We start from the raw sequence: 16,843 nt of genomic DNA on the forward strand, positions 1-16,843 counted from the left end.
CATTAAAACTCCCTAAAGTTTGCCCAAATTATGACGGAAGAATTTGTGTCACCTGCAGTAGATACAGCTAAATCAGCCAATATGTCTGAAAGAAATCGACAAGCAACTTTAGGCAAAACATGAAGAACTCTAAAACCCAGGGTCTTCCATATATCGTACAACTCAAGACAACTGGTAAATAGATGGTAACCGTCAATATTGATTCAAATGATGGACTGGTAAATGGGTCAATAAGTCAAATAATGCGAATAGAAAGTTGCATGGTTAATGTTTCCTTTTAAGTTACTATACTGAATAATATTTTCAGATGCCACTGTCGGGGCCATCGCTAGGTCAAAAGTTCGAGAAAATTTTCATCCAGACTGGACTCCAATTAATAAAACAGCCCGAGGATTTCAATGTGTTAACTCTTGACATTTTTCATTTGATCGAAAGCAATTTCCTGTTCCTGCTGACGCTATCATTATCCATAAAAGTCAAGGAGCGACCTACAACATAGTTGCAGTGCATCTTAAAAGAGGCAATATCGTAAGTTGCAGCAGAGAAACTAGCGCATCTCGTCCTTTCCTTTTAAGAGTCTTTGTCCCTCCAACTAGATTTGGAGCAACAAATGTCTAGGAAAAGCTTGAAAGGCTTTGTCTGCGCAGTATGAATTTTTGGTCAATGAAAATGATATCTCCTTTTATTACCACAACGTTAAATCTCTTCGTGATTTTTTAAAGTATCAATGAAGCTAGCAACAATCCTTACAAATTAAAAATTGTGTAATCAACATTGACTATTTTTCATAACTGCAAGGGTACATAAGCTTCGGTTTGCCGAAGTTAACTTCCTTTCTTTCTAACATCGACGAAAACCGCGAGCTAACCATAGGAGTAAGCGAGAGGCAAACAGGCGACTAAAGCTTTTCGTCGGGTCTGTTTTTCAGCGCGGTACTCAGATGAGCTAAGGAAATACCAGAAAAAATATCAGATTTCGGGAGTGAATTTTCGATGAAAGCCGTTAGCCGCGGCCCAAAGAATAAGAAATTTAATCGTTGCCGGTTTTCGTGCAGAAGCGGTGGGGAATTTAAATATTTTAAATGAAAGAAAAGCCCCAAAAACGGTTAAAGGAGGTCAGTGCAGATGAAAAAGGACGCCTTATCCAAGCTGTTGCCCATTATTGTGGGACTTGACCGACAGGAAGCAATACCACAACAGGGGCAATTCCGCAGAATAGTTGAAGTGCTGGAGGAGATCCTCTAGAGAATCCCAGTGGGAAGGAACATGCCGAGTGGGACTTCGCTCTCTACATGGACATCCTGCCGGGCGTGTCCTCGCAAAGTAAGTAAGATCTGGCCAAAATAATTTGGTTGCGTTGTACTAATAGAAGGATCTTTTTAGCAGAACCACCAGTAATATGATCTCCGAAGTCCTCTCCATTAGGACTCCGTACACCATAACCACCAGCTACTTGGCAGCTTAAGCGGAGCTGGAGGACGCGGTGGCTTCTATAAGGAGGAGGAAAATAGGGCGCCCGCTAAGGAACAGTTGGAGATGCCATGGCCAGCCACTGGCAGGATGCTGGGCGACTTCCTGCAGCATCAGTGGATCAACCCCGATCCCAATCCGGCTCCCACTTCCTCAAGGACCAATATGCCCATTGGGACTCGGAGCTGGACTGCGGTGGCGCGGGAAAGATGGCGAAGCATTGGTGGGACGTTAAGGAAGCTTTAAACTACTAATTAACATAAATAAAAACATTCGTTGAACATTCCATCTATTTTTATTTTACTTTCTTTGTGTACCAGCAGACTCCTCCTTTTTAAACTTCTCCAATTGATTTGTTTGTAAGACCATGCTACATGCATTGCGGGTGAACTTTAAAAACTTCGGTCACACTACAAAGAATAAGAATTTTCTATTAGTGAAACTCTTAGCCGATCTGAGTACTAGGCTTTAGTGTCGAATTGACTGAGGTATTTATAATTTTTTTTCCTGTTCGTTTTCTTTCCTCTAACCTATAATAAATATAGTATTAACTTCTTAAATTTTCAATTTAAAAAATTTATGGTATTACAAGCTATATATAAAAGTTTAAATTTTTAAATTATATATTTAAAAGATATATATATATATATATATATTGAAAAGGATTGTCAGTTTGGATAGACACCTAATGATGTATTTATTTACTGTCGGCTCTGCAATACTGGACTTGCTGGCAGGGAAATCATATGTTAAAGCCTAGTACTCAGATCGGCTAAGAGTTTCACTAGTCGAAAAATCTTATTCTTTCTAGTGTGACCGAAGTTTTCAAAGTTCACCCGCCATGCATGTGGCATGGTCTTACTGTCAAGCAGCTGGGTTTGTTGACAAACGGAAAACAAATCAATTGGAGCAATTTAAAAAAGAAGAGTCTGCTGGTGCACAAAGAAATTAAAATTAAAATAAATGAAATTTTCAACGAATGTTTTTATTTAGGTAAATTAGAAGCTTTAGGCTTCCTTCTCGTCCCACGGATGCTTCGCCATCTTTCCCGCGCCATCTGTAGTCCAGCTCCGAGCTGGCCAATAATGGCTGGTAATGGCTCCTCCAGCTGTCCCTTAGCGGGCGACCTTATTTCCTCCTCACTATAGAAGCCGGCGCATCCTCTATCTCCGCCTCCATTACCAGCTGCCAAGTAGCTGGTGAAGGAGGAGTCCTCAATGGAGAGCTCGTCGGAGATCGAGCGATGTCCCATGTTCCTTCCCACTGGGATTCTCTAGTGGATCTTCTCCAGCGCTTCAACTATTCTGCTGATTTGCCCCGTTGTGGTATTGCTTCCTGTCGGTCAAGTCCAACATAATGGGCAACAGCTTGGTTAAGGCGTCCTTTTTTATCTGCACTGACCTCCTTTAGCCGTTTTTCGTCAATTTTTAATTTTTAAATTCCCCACCGCTTCTGCACGAACACCGCCAAAGATCAAATTTCTTATTCTTTGGGCCGCGGCTAACGGCGTTCATCGGAAATTCACTCGCGAAACCTGGTATTTTTTCTGGTATTTCCTTAGCTCATCTGAGTACCGCGCTGAAAAACAGACCCGACGAAAACCTTTAGCCGCCTATTTGCCTCTCGCTCACTCCTATGGTTAGCTCGCGGTTTTCGTCGATGTGAGTACTAGGCTTAAACTTAGGGAACTGTATATGTCGAAACAGCTTTTACCAACAGCCTTAATAGCCTATGCACACAGCCGCTTAAAAGTCGCTTTTTCAACTTTAAGCGGATTCCTGTTCACACAGAGAATCGTTGAAGCGAACAGCTGATCGGCATATACAAACCGAAACTTCGTCATCAAATTCAGATGCTATGAAAATAAAATGGATTTTAACGCAAAAGTAAACATAATTCGATTCGATTTAGCGTCGCTTGTGAACGGTTGTGTTTACTCTTGTGCTCTGAATTTTTGTCTATTCTGTTTTTTTTTGCGAGTGTTTTGTGTTTGTTTATTAACAAAGCTTAGTCTAACCGCTGGGTAAGTGTGTTTAGTGTTTTTTACTAGATCTCCCAGTGATTATAGTTATTTTAACATTTATATTAGATTTGTTTAATCTCCTAGCTTTGTTAGTGTAATTTTATACTCACTAAACTCTTTGATTTTCACTCTCTCTCCCGCTCTATATTACAACTGTAACTTAAACTCTCTCTGAACCTGCCAAATTTCTGGTAGACTTTTGGTGTGCTATTCTCTTGTCTCTCTCTCTCTTGCTTGCTTTACATTGTAACTGTTCCTGCGTAAAGTTGTCAGTGTCCCACAAGCAACGCTCAATCGATAAAAGATTTATTCTCTCGTGCTCACTTACATTTAAAATAATACGCGATCTCGCGCTCTTATTTGTTTTCGTGTTTTGTGCCTTTGTGGTTTTGGAATTTGATCCCAGTGCCAAATTTACTTGAGGTATTTTTCATATATTATTTTATTTTATTTCATTTCCTTTAAATGGCTCTTGTTTGCTCAAAGAAAAATTGTACTCTTTCGTGTTCAACTAAAGACCCTTTTATTTTCTGCTGGCTCTGTGAATCGATGATGCACGTTACATGCGCAGGATTTACTGGTAGAGTCAAAGACTTCATTGATCAGAATTCTGGACTCATGTGGTCATGCGGATCCTGCAAGGAAATGGTTGTTGAGATGAGCGGCTTTATGAAGCAGACTCGAGACAGCCTTTTGAATCTCTCTGGTGCTTTTAAACAGCTCAATGAGGGGTTCAATTCCGTTTGTGCCCAATTTAATAATAAAAAATTACTAACTGAGTCGCCTAAACGTAAAAAAACTAGCTTAGCGGCAGTTAATACGGTCACGGTATCCACCCCAAATCCGATCTTGGTGGCTGCAGCAGTCTCTGTTAACACTGTGGTAAGTGAACCTACTGCGCCTATGGATACAGCTGTTTCAGGTGAAGTCACTGCTTCTCGAAGTCGGGTGGTAAAGAAACCTTCAGTGCCGGCTACGGTGCCGACCGTACCTATAGGTACAGAAGTTACTGTTTCTGGCTCTTAGCTTAGTGAGGTGCAATCTGCTGCTGGGGGACGTAAGAAATTATCAGTTGTTCCACATAGAAAACAATTATTTGTTTCGAGATTCACCCCAGATACCACATCTGAGGATGTTTTGGAATTTATTCGTGAAAAATTCCCATCCGAGAATATTTTAGTTGAACAATTTAGATTTTCATATGCTCGTAGTATATCGTCTTTTAAAATATTTGCTCCGCCTGATGTGTTTAAGGTACTACTTTCTGAAAGCTTTTGGCTTAATGATGATTTAGTAATAAAAGAATTTGTTCCCAATAAACCGAGAACAAATAACAGACCTTCCATTGCGCCAAAAAACTAAAAAGTTTATTTTTGGCTTATCAAAATGTTAGGGGACTAAATATGAAGCTACCCAAGCTTTATGCTGACTCCTCTGCATTTACTGCTGATATTTTGGCTTTTACGGAAACTTGGCTGAAACCAGAGATATCTGACAATGAAGTTCTGTCTAACAATTTTAATGCCTATAGGACCGATCGCTCCTCACGTAGGGGAGGCGGTGTGCTGATTGCCGTTAGCACTAGCCTAACATCCGAGAGAATTCACTCTGATACTCCTAATGAAATTGAATTTGTTAGTGTGAAAGTTTCCTTGCAATCATTCTCAATATTTGTTACATGTTCCTATATTTCACCTGGCTCTGATTTAATAATTTATGAGCACCACCTGTCTGCGATAAAATCTGTTCTATCCCTTCTTTCTAACAGTGACCTTTTGATTGTTTTGGGTGACTTTAATCTCCCTGATATTTCTTGGTCTCCTCCTACTGACTCACTAGTCGCTATACCTCTATCCGCCCATGATTTTGCAGATGGTCTTCTAGAATTATCGTTACAGCAAGTAAGCTTTATTCGGAATGCACTAAATAGACAATTAGATCTTGTGTTTGTTTCAGACCCGTCTGAAGTCACGGTATCTAGAATTGACGCTCCTGTTGTACCTGAAGACCGATATCATCCAAGAATGGAATTGACAATCTGCCTCCCATGCGTTGATACCCTCTCTCCTTTAGTTTCTCAAACTAAAGTGAGATGTTTCCGAAAATGTAACTATATAAAACTTAACGACATGATTTCTCAATATAATTGGACAGAATTGTACAATTGTATGGATATTGAAAGTGCCACTGAACACTTCTATATAGTGTTAAATACCTTTTTTAATGAATGCGTTCCTGATAGGTTTCCTTCAAAGACAAACAGGCCACCTTGGTTTACCAATGCGCTTCAAAGACTTAAAAACCTTAAGACAAACACTTATAAAAAGTATAAGAAATCGGGTAAGCCATCTGATTTTTCGAAATATGTGGTGGCTCGATCGGATTTTAATGTTCTCAATAGTCATTGCTATTCTATGTATTTAAGTCGATGTAAATTTGAATTTTCAAATGATCCGAAGCAGTTTTATAACTTTGTCAATGCCAAGCGTAAGTCGTCAGCATTGCCTTCATCGGTACGTTTTAACTCAATGGAGGCATCGACGGATTCTGAAATTGCTGATTTATTTGCCGAGTTTTTCCAAACTACTTATAGTTCGGCTGCTTGGTCAAATTCTAACTACCCTAATCCCTTAAATAAGGCAAATTGTATCTTTACCCCTGAAATTACGGAAATTTCTCTCGTAAGAGACTTAGAAAAAACAACGCCAACTTATTCTCCCGGTCCTGATGGACTCCCCGGGTGTGTGCTTAAGTTTTGTGCGTCAACCATATGTAAACCGATTCTTAAACTTTTTAATTTGTCTATTTCATCGTCAGTTTTTCCTACTATCTGGAAGGACTCTTTTATCATTCCATTTCACAAAAAGGGTGCGAAGGCGGATGCCCAGAATTACAGAGGTATTTCTAAATTGTCGGCAATTCCTAAAGCATTTGAACGTATTATTACTTCTCATTTGCAACATTTATGTTCCTCGCTAATATCACCGTGTCAGCATGGTTTTGTCAAGCGAAGATCGACCACCACCAATCTTCTGGAATTGTCATCTATTGTAATTAATGGATTTAAGAATAAAATGCAGACTGACGTTATATACACAGATTTTAGTAAGGCCTTTGACTCTGTCAACCACTCTCTTCTCTTATTTAAATTAAATCAGCTTGGGTTTCCATGTAATCTATTAACTTGGATTTCAAATTATTTGAATGGTAGGACTCAGAGGGTTATATTCAAGAACTTTGCCTCAAAACTGATCTATGTGACATCTGGAGTGCCTCAGGGTAGTAATTTGGGCCCTTTGCTGTTTACTTTGTTTATTAACGATCTTCCCTCTATCATAACACACTCTCGTGTACTAATGTATGCTGATGATGTTAAGCTTTATTTATCACATAATGATATAGCGTCGAGTTTCAACTTACAGTCAGATATTGATTGTTTTCAGGGATGGTGTGAGTATAACCTTTTAAATTTGAACTGCCTTAAATGCAACGTTATGACTTTTCATAGGGGTACTCCTACTTTTGTTAGTTACTCTCTTAAAAATACGCCACTCGACCGCATATATTCAGTTAATGACTTAGGCGTTCTTCTGGACCCAAAACTTAAATTTGACTGCCACATAATGTCCACTGTCAGCAAGGCCATGAGTGTTCTTGGGTTTATAAAGCGTTGGTCAAAAGAATTTGATGACCCTTATACAACCAAATTATTATTTACCTCCCTTGTCCGTCCTATTTTGGAATACTGTTCTTCAGTTTGGAGTCCACAATATCAAGTGCACATTGACCGTATTGAGTCGGTACAAAAAAAATTTCTTCTTTTTGCCCTTCGTAGTTTGAACTGGGATCAAAACGTAAGGCTACCTTCCTATCAGAGTAGATTACTATTGCTTAATTTACCTACCCTTGCAAATCGTAGAACAATGCTTGGTACTATTTTTATGCAAAATCTTATAAGAGGTGATATTGATTCTGTAGAACTTGTAAACCGCCTAACTTTCAATGTTCCTGTTAGACTTACACGAAATTATTATCCCCTAAATTTGCCACGATGTACATCTAATTTTTGTCTGCACGAGCCCTTTCGCGTTCTATGTAATAATTATAATAACCTTTATCATTTACTTTGCACTTTAACTTCTATCCCGGTATTAAAAACTAATATTTTAACTCATTTGCTTCTTTCTTAGATGCTTCTTTTATTTTCATTTGTGTTCCGTCTCTATTTGTTTATTGTATCTTCCTCGCGAACTCGTATTTTTGCCCAAATTGATAAAAGGGTCCCGCGCGTAACAAGCACGTGCTTGGTGTCGTTGGGCCACTTGTTTGTACTGCTCGTAGTGCATCAACGTCCATCAATAATAATTTCAGCAATAGCCAGCGGAATGTTTTCTGCGGAGAATGATTTCTCCATTGCGGCTGAAAAATTGGCCAAGGAAGAGAGTTCAGGCAAGTGTTGTAGAAATGGAATCCCAGCTATTGAGAGCCAACAATGTGCTCGGAAAAGTAACGCCCCTGGAATTTCAGAAAGTTAGATCGGCATGGCCCTTGTAAGTATTCAAAACACCTTCCTCGCGTACGTAAATTTGATTGTATTGTGTTTTCAAGCAACGATTTGGCCAATTCTCTCTTTAAAGAAAATGTTCGGTTAAGCAGAAATGCTTTTAATGTGTTGGTGCAATCGTTGCCTGGTCTTGCGAAGGACACAAACTGGAGATTGTCTATTCCTTTAGAAAAAAGGATAGCAATATCTCTTTTTACGATGGGCTCATCTGCTGAGTTCCGAATAGTTGAAAGGCTGTTTGGTGTTTCACCATCAACAATTTGCGGAATACTGCATGAATTTTGCAATAAGGCTTGGCGGAAGTTGGCACCAAAGTACCTTCCTGCAGCCTTCTTAGCCCAGGAGAATGTTGAGAATAACGTGGCAGGTTTCCATGCTCTTGGATTTCCTCACCGCTTTGGAGCCATAGGTATATTCAATTGTATAAAAACCCGAACTGAAATATCTACATATATTATGTATATTAAAGTACAGATGGATGCCATATAGAAATAAGTCCTCCCAAAAATTACGCTGTCGATTTTTATAACTACATGGAATTGTACTCTGTAATTCTTTTGGCTTTAGTAGACCATAGGTGAGTAACAAACTGATTGTTTTATAAGATAAACCTAATTTGTATTTTCATTGTATTGGCAGATACCAGTTTAGATATGTATGGAGATGTTGGTGCTCCAGGCAGGTGTAACGATTCTCAATTGTACGAGCCATTCGATCTAAAGGCACTCATTAATGGATCGAACATCTTTGAATCTAATGCCAAAGAAATTGAGGGGATCATGGTGCCAATTAATATTTTGGGCGATTCGGCATTTCGATTCTCTAAAAACTTAATGAAGCCCTATCCATTCTCGGCAACTGCTGAACCAAGGGAAAAGAAGTTCAACTACCACCTATCAACTAAGTGCCGACGGGTGGTTGAGAATGCCTTTGATCATTTAAAGGCCCGATTTCGGAGACTTGGAAAAGGTCTTGAGCTTTCTCCGATAAATGTAAACTTGTTAATAAAATGCGCTTGCGTTTTACACAACTTCATTACTAAAACGGCAGGTGAACATTTGGATAATGCGGAACAATTTCAACATGAACACCCGGAGGACGTCAGAGTTCAACCCAATTCGGACATGACCATAGGAGACCGCAGAAGAGAGGCCGAAATTATAAGAGAAGCCCTTGCTTTGCATTTCCGTAAGTTCATCATTACATGAAAATATATATATTCATAATCGAGATCACAATATTTTTGGTGACTAGAACTATTTGCTATTTCCTGGATTATACTAAGGAACCTATTTTGGAAGAATATGTTATCTTCCAACTGTCGATCCATTTGCTCAGTTGGACGAACTGCCTTCTCGGCAAGGACAGCAATGCTTTCATCAGCGCGTATTCCTATTTCCTTGCATTGCTCGGCCCCTCGGAAATGATCGAATCGGTTGAAGAAGACTTCGGCAGTGAAACACATGAATCTGTGCCTGAAAATTAATAATGTTAAACTTAATATAATTAACTAACTTTAAAGTAACAACCGACTTGTACTTTGTTCCACGAAATCGTGGAAGGTAATCGGGCGAAAAATACTTAAGATTTCGGAAAGTTTTGCATAATGCACCCACTCCGATGAAGAGCCTCCAGATGGTCCAATTAATGACTTTTCAACTTTGCATTATGCAAAACTACAGTGCTATACTTACATGTACTTCCGGCGCAAGAACTTATTTTTCATTTTGTGGATGATGTGGTAACCGAAACTCCCTGCTCCATAAATTCCTGCTGTATTTCCTCATAAACATGGGTGTTTTTACGTGCTCCTCGCAAGTCTTCCATCTTTTCGCCCCAGAGGTCGATAAGAAGGCTTTCAATGTTGGCGGTCCAATGCACCTTTCCTTGCCTTCGTAAATTCACGTTTTCCATTGATGACTTATTATTATTCCATTCCAATTGTCATTTGTTTACACTCAACAAATTTCCGGTCAAATGCCAAAATGCATTTCCTTATCAAAAAAATCCGAAACGCCAAGTACGAAAATCACCCAAGCCCGTAAAAAAATGTTGAGTAAAATACTAAAGTACTGAATCGAATTGCGTGTGCGGTCCCATTTTCCGCTGCAGCAAGTTGCAGGGACTTTTTCCCGTCTCGTTCCTACACATGTATTTCTTATGGAGGAAAAAGTCGCTGAAGCGGATACCCACTCTGTGTGAATAGGCTTTAAGACTTTTGATAGCAAAATCTTAAGTTCTACCTACGCTGGGCTACGGAATGGAGATTTGTGGACACTGTGACCTCGCAACATCTTTATGAAAATTGAAATTTGGCACCTAAACAAGAACCAGAAATATTATTAAGGTAGCATGTTTAAGAAACCATTTATTTTCTTTCTTAAAATCTCAAATTACCAATTGAAATAATCAAAATTATTAAATTTAAATTAACAAAATTATGTCAAATGAAAACTTTAAATGTTGTAAGATATAAGCTTATAACTTAGTTGTCAACTGTAAAATGTCAAAAGGCTGATTAGTTAGACAGTTTTATTGTAACCAGTGACCAGTGCATTAATTTATACAGAAGTTCTTGTAGGACCAGGAAATAATAAGGAAATAAATAGAATAAGTTAGTTAAATTGGTAAGCTTGTATATAATCCTGTATTATTTATTTGTTTTAGCATAGGTTGTAAATTAATTTGTAAAATTATTAAAATTATGGAAGGCGATGCTTTTTGTCATCAACACTTTTACACAAAGCTATGTATATGAATGCGGTTGAGAAGAATGCAATCGAGCTATTTGAAAAACGTTCCCTCGTCTATGACACTTATTGGCACTAGCACAAATTTACAATTTGTTTTATTAAATCTCCTACATTTAACATGGTATTATTTGTTATTGCCTGATGGTTTGTATTTTCTTGTGGCGGTCTGGCTGGTTGAAGGTTCTGACATTTTGAGAACTTTTTCGAAATCAAAAATTAACTCTTCCACTTTGTATATTTATATTTCCTTTCTTACATATTTCTTATATAATAATAATAATAAAAAATATATAATAATAATATTAAAAACAAGAAAGGAAGTTAACTTCGGCAAGCCGAAGTTTGAATACCCTTGCAGTTATAAGAAATAATCAATGCTAGTAACACTATGTTACATTTAAAGGATTGTTGATTGCTTCAGTGATATTAAAACAATTTCACGTACTCAGCCCACACACCACGTCAAGGTCACAATCCACGAGGGGGAAAATATTATCATTTATATATACATATATATACAATTTTGAAAACTACGTTGATAGATAGAAATAAATAAATTAATAATACCTTAAAAATACATAACCAATTACAATTTTTACAATTTATATATTTAATTATATTACCTACTACAAGCTATACTTAAAAAAATTCCATCGTGGTGGCTATATGGTGTCTCATAAGTAATGGCAAGAGCTTGTGGAATTCGAGAATCTGAAAATATCCAATCAATTTGTGTTATTTCTTTTGTTGTGGGAGAAGAGGTTATAGGCATTCAAATGTTCCTCCAGAATATCAGTCCCTGTGGATCTGCAAATATTAAAATCTCCTAATATTACTACTTTAGTATTATCCATTCTACGCACTTTTTCCACATCAGCTTTAATTTCATTTCGAAATCTTGCTATGGGAAATCCGGGACTCCTATAAACAATTATAAATGACGTGTCAAGATATTTAAATGCAATCGATTAATACGTTGCCCTTGTGTTTGTGGACTTCTTTGTCTCAAACAGAAATAATACATTTTGCGAAATGTTTTGTTTAGCATAAATAAGTATTCCGTTCTTCCCAATACCATTCAAACGATTGTAATCTATTCTTCTTATAATGTCGAAATCCCTTAAAGTGTACTCTTCTTGTGGAAGAGTCCAGGTTTCAACAAAACATAGAAAGTAGGCAGAACAAATAATGTTGTCGTTGGCAACATCTTCGCGATGAGCGCGAGGAGATTCCACGTTGTGGTAATATAAAGAGATATCCTCATTTTCATTGACCAAAAATTCATAATGCGTAGTCAAAGCCTTTTCCCCTCTAAAACGTTCAAGTTCTACTTGGACATTTGTAGCTTCAAATCTAGTTGGAGGGACAAAGTCTTCTAAAAGGAAAAGACCCGATGTGCTGGTTGTGCTACGTACAACTAAGCTCGCTTAATGCCTCTTTTAAGATGCACTGCGACTTTGCTGTAGGTTGCTCCTTGGCTCTTATGGATGGTAATAGCCTCAGCAGGAACAACTGGAAATTGTTTTCGATCAATAGAAGAATGTCCCGAATTTCCGCATTGGAATACTCGGGCTGTTTTATAAATTGGTGTCCAGTCTGGGTGATCATTTCCTCGAACTTTTGACCTAGCTATAGTACCGACAGTGGCATCTGTAAATTTAATCCACAGTCCAGTAACTAATAAGGAGCCGTTAACCATACAGTTGTCAATTCGCATTAATTGACCAGTTGCCCCATTTACAAGTCCATCATTTGTGTCAATATTGACGGTAACCATATATTTTGCAGTAGTCTTCAGGTGTAAAATATATGGTAGACCCTAAGTTTCAGAGGTCTTCATGTTTTGGGCATGCCTAAGAGTTGATTCTCGACTTCTTTCAGACATATTAGCTGACTTAACTGTGTCTACTGCAGTTGACACATATTCTTCAGTTCTAATTTGGGCAAGTTTTAGGGAGTTGTAATGGTTTACGTCAGCATTAGAGAAGAATAATTGAATTGCATCGTCAGGAACGTCGGTTACTGGAAGAACTCTTGTCCTCAAAAGCTCAATATCTGCATTTGTCATGTTGGCTTCAGACATATTATTCAAAGCCAAAGCAAAAGCGTGGTCGTCACGTTGCCGCATTATTTCCGTTAGCTCGAAAAACTTAAACTTATTCCAAAGGTTAGCTCCTGCCAGAATATTATAGGGATTAGATGTATTTTCTGCGAATATCCAACACTATTATAGACTTGCCCCCAAAACTTACATCTTGACTTCTAAAAATTTGACAAAGTCTTTGATCTAAGTATCCAAGCATTTTTGATCCGACCATCGAGATCTCATCTATAATAATTAATTGGATATCAATCAACTTGCAATGCATTGTATTTAAAGTGTCATTGCTTAAGGGTCTTAAGGGACCAGATGTTTGATTAACAGGAAGGGAGAAAACTGAATGAAGCGTTAGTCCCCCAATTCCAAAAGCTGCTTTTCCAGTAGGAGCACAATGTAAAACCTTAGCGGAATCTGTTGCCCCAGGAAGTTTATTTGCTCGCCAAGTTATAGACTGAAATATTGTAAAAATTAATCTGCTTTTTCCCACTCCGGCTCCTCCACCAACATATTCATAAAATGTTTTTTTGGCTGACACATTATACATTACGTGGGCGTAATACTGGCGTTGCTTAAAGTTGAGAGACCGGGTAAGCGAGGAAAGGTTATCGTCAGATACCTTAGGAAGTTCGCCACTTGAATCATTTTCATCGTGGAGTACATTTACGTTTTGTCCGACGTCGGGTACTGCCAAAGCCCTGAACTCTTCATCAAGGTATTGAGAGGGTGGCCCTTCGGGAAGGGGGCCGTTTTCTTCTCTATCCACATTTTGCAGATCTTGAAGAACTCTCTCTAACTCCATGTCGTCAAACACATCATACTGCTCTTTATTGCGTTTAATATTTTCAAAATTATTTCTAAATGTGCTTTCATTGTCGTTTGAAATGAGTTCCGTCTCTTCACTTCTCCATGGGAAAAAGAGCATTACGTGCTCTCTAAAATAATCTGATGGAGAAGAGCTTAAACTGAAGCGAACCCACCTAAGAATTAGGGCATGATTACGTCTTTTTACCCTACCAGTCCCATCCAGCATTTGGTGACTTTGTGCAGCAACGTTGTTTTCTTCATCTGCATCAAAGTCGATTGGTTCGTCATATTCTTCGTTTGACTGTTCTGATCGTGCATTTAGCTTGGAGAATTTGAACTAAGCCGCAAATTCCGCAAGACATAACGACTCTAGTTTTTCATGTCTTTGCACGTATCGATCAAGTAAATTTCGTTGAAATATATCTGTTGAGTTAGCGGGAAGCTGTTCTAATTCTCTGTTAGATCGGACTATCCGGACCCTTTTATCTGGATGGCAAGTGTTAATAAAAACATTCCCTTCACTAGCCTCAGACAAGTGTAAACCTAAAATGTTGTATGCAGCTTCTTGGGCAGATATTTCTGTAGCGTTAATAAACTTGCTCCCTAAATGCTGCAATTTTTTTTTGAGGGAAACACTTCCATGGCTTATTTCTGTCATTGCTTCTCGAAGCAGTTGCGACACGCCACGGTTGGATTTATTTATGTAGTTAATTATATAACTACAACAGGCGTAAGCATCTAGAATGAATTGAATATCCATGTTTGCTCTATGCAAGCCTAAAATATTTATATTATAAGCATTTAGCAACCTATCACAAAATTGGCGACGAAGAAATACTTGGGGCTTTTTTAAGCTAGACCGAATGGCGAACTTGTACTCCTCATATGAAATTTCAAGATGGCTGAGAAAATATTCAAAATTATTAAACATGGCCGATTCTTCTCCGGAAACAGACTTTAGGAGCTCTTTAACTTGTTTAAATATTTCTTTATATTCTTCAACGTTGGATTCGTTTTCTTCAAATGGATACAAAACCAGAGTTTCAGGCATTGGTGGGTATGGCATATTAAAACGGCAGAATTGTTGTCCTCGCAGGTCCCTTAAACATGAAGCGCTGTGCTTATGGCGCTGATATTGAATTACATCATGAATTTCAGGACCGTCCCCGCTGGTAGTAATGAAACGATCAATAAAGCTGGTGACCTTTTCGGCGTTATCGGGTCCTTCTAGCTTTGGGGCACCAGAAAACCAATACATGCCATGAGAGTGCGGCGATCCTCTGTGCTGGAACTCGATCCTCCAATTATAATGATAATAACCCAAATTGTCTAATCATGGCTATAACTTTTTTCTGCCTCCCAGTGTGCTGGAGCTGAACGGAAGCCTTTTAGAATGTGAAATCCATCGTCATGTTGTACAAGACTGTCAACAAATGAATTATCCCTCACATTTGCAGCAGTTACTGCACCTGATGAACTTTGAATTCGTTGCATTTCATAAAATTTGTACATATAAAGGACTTTGGGCACTACTGCGCAACGACGGTCGTAAAGCGAATTTGCGATCTTGGTTTTTTTGCATAGGTCGAATTCCCCTTAAATATTTCGCCGGAAGAAATAGTTGGGAAGGAAAGTTCTTCTGCGTCGTCGTCAAGGGTTAAATTTGTTGGAATGCGGCCTTCTCCGGGAGCCATAGCAATATGCTGAAGTCCAATATCATCGTTTTCTAATAGGGTTTCATGACCTCCGGGATTTAAATCACCTTCTTGCTCGTCATTTGATTGAGAATGAGAATGTTGACGAAAAAGCTCTTCTACGACTTCTCGGTCAGATTCATCTGCGATGAAGGGTATCTCTTCTTCGGCTCCCATTTGATTGAGCCAAACACCGTCAAAGGAAATATTGTGCTTTCTGTGGAGCTCAGTGTTAACCAAGTACCGCACAGCTTGAATAACCCGAGCGGGTCGAAAAGTTTCAGTCATGAAATGATGGGAATATTCTAACTTTCTTTTTAAGTGAACCTGGATTACATGGGTCGAATCAAAGGTGCGCGGGAGTACGCTTACAGTATCAGGTACTGAAATTAGAACATTGACTACAGCGCCTCTTATTCCGCATTGCCTTTCATATCCAAGGGATATAATGCGCATGAGGGGAATTCGAAAAGAAATAAGGCGCTCCTCAAGACATGTCAAGTTTTTAAGGCATTCAGGTATTTCTGGAAAGTCGAAGCGCTGTGACTGTCTGGAAGATTCCGCCTGTCGATTTTGTGAACTCGACCTGTATTTGAGAAGTCGCTCGTCAGCCATTTCCTGAATTTGTTGTTCCCGAAATCTTTGCTGAAGTCTTGTGTTCCGATGATGCACTGTATTGGTCCTTTGCTCCTGTGTCCTAGTGATAGGGTTGTTCCTATTGATCCTATGAGCTGCTGCGTCCCGTAAACGCTCGAGTCCTCTATTTTCCTCGATCGATCTCCAGGTAGCATAATCAGCAGTGTTTCGCGACTGCTCTCGTCGTCGCTCCTCGGAATCCGACCTGACTATTGCGTGCGCTACAGCGTCCCGTGCGCGCTCTGGTCCTCGATTTTCCTCGATCGATCTCCACGTAGCATGGTCAGCAGTATTTTGCATCTGCTGTCGTCGTCGCTCCTCGGAATCCGACCTGACCATTGCGCGCGCTGCAGCGTCCGGTGCGCGCTCGAGTCCCTTATTTTCCTCGATCGATCTCCTGGTAGCATGATCAGCAGAGTTTCGCGACTGCTCTCGTCGTCGCTCTTCGGAATTCGACCTGGCGCTTGCGTGCGCTTCAGCGTCCCGTGCGCGCTCGGGTCCTCGATTTTTCCCGATCGATCTCCAGGTAGCATGATCAGCAGTGTTTCGCGACTGCTCTCGTCGTCGCTCCTCGGAATCCGACCTGAATATTGCGTGCGCTACAGCGTGCCGTGCGCGCTCTGGTCCTCGATTTTCCTCTATCGATCTCCACGTAGCATGGTCAGCAGTATTTTGCACCTGCTGTCGTCGTCGCTCTTCGGAAAAATCTCTTTGGTCGGGACTCTGGTAAATATTTATTGATGTTGATTGATATTCCACCTGAATTTCACCAGAAGAGACTTATGTGTTACGAATTTAT

The 16,843-nt window shown here is 39.3% G+C and overlaps 2 protein-coding genes across 5 annotated transcripts; one reads left to right on the plus strand and one right to left on the minus strand.

Moving 5' to 3' along the window:
- Positions 1 to 7,729: 7,729 nt before the first annotated feature.
- LOC119559641 lies at positions 7,730 to 9,451 on the plus strand. 4 transcript variants are annotated; one of them, XR_005220890.1, is made up of 6 exons: positions 7,730 to 8,042; positions 8,101 to 8,465; positions 8,531 to 8,633; positions 8,696 to 9,048; positions 9,107 to 9,244; positions 9,311 to 9,451. XR_005220890.1 is itself a non-coding variant. In XM_037872689.1 (4 exons), the coding sequence occupies exons 1-4, from the start codon at positions 7,894 to 7,896 to the stop codon at positions 8,742 to 8,744; spliced, it is 666 nt and encodes a 221-aa protein (XP_037728617.1). In that variant the 5' UTR covers positions 7,864 to 7,893; the 3' UTR covers positions 8,745 to 8,837. The 4 variants fall into 4 exon arrangements, 1 of the variants encoding a protein (XP_037728617.1); XR_005220891.1 differs by having other exon boundaries at positions 8,696 to 9,025; XR_005220889.1 differs by having other exon boundaries at positions 8,130 to 8,465; positions 8,696 to 9,244.
- On the minus strand, positions 9,132 to 9,890 carry LOC119559642. Its single transcript, XM_037872691.1, has 2 exons — positions 9,751 to 9,890; positions 9,132 to 9,531 (listed from the first exon to the last, which is right to left on the minus strand). Exons 1-2 carry the CDS (start codon positions 9,780 to 9,782, stop codon positions 9,165 to 9,167), a joined length of 399 nt encoding a protein of 132 aa, XP_037728619.1. The 5' UTR covers positions 9,783 to 9,890; the 3' UTR covers positions 9,132 to 9,164.
- Between the last annotated feature and the right edge of the window lie 6,953 nt (positions 9,891 to 16,843).

This window comes from Drosophila subpulchrella, unplaced genomic scaffold (assembly GCF_014743375.2).
Source record: "Drosophila subpulchrella strain 33 F10 #4 breed RU33 unplaced genomic scaffold, RU_Dsub_v1.1 Primary Assembly Seq27, whole genome shotgun sequence".
Lineage (NCBI taxonomy): Eukaryota > Metazoa > Arthropoda > Insecta > Diptera > Drosophilidae > Drosophila > Drosophila subpulchrella.

Excerpts from the sequence above, each read along its gene's own strand:
- LOC119559641 (XM_037872689.1), top strand. The coding sequence starts at position 7,894 with ATGATTTCTCCATTGCGGCTGAAAAATTGGCCAAGGAAGAGAGTTCAG. Across the intron at positions 8,043-8,100 it reads GTTAGATCGGCATGGCCCTT|CAACGATTTGGCCAATTCTC; the intron begins GTAAGTATTCAA and ends TGTGTTTTCAAG. Across the intron at positions 8,634-8,695 it reads TTGGCTTTAGTAGACCATAG|ATACCAGTTTAGATATGTAT; the intron begins GTGAGTAACAAA and ends TTGTATTGGCAG.
- LOC119559642 (XM_037872691.1), bottom strand. The coding sequence starts at position 9,782 with ATGAAAAATAAGTTCTTGCGCCGGAAGTACAT. Across the intron at positions 9,532-9,750 it reads TTCTTGCGCCGGAAGTACAT|GCACAGATTCATGTGTTTCA; the intron begins GTAAGTATAGCA and ends ATTAATTTTCAG.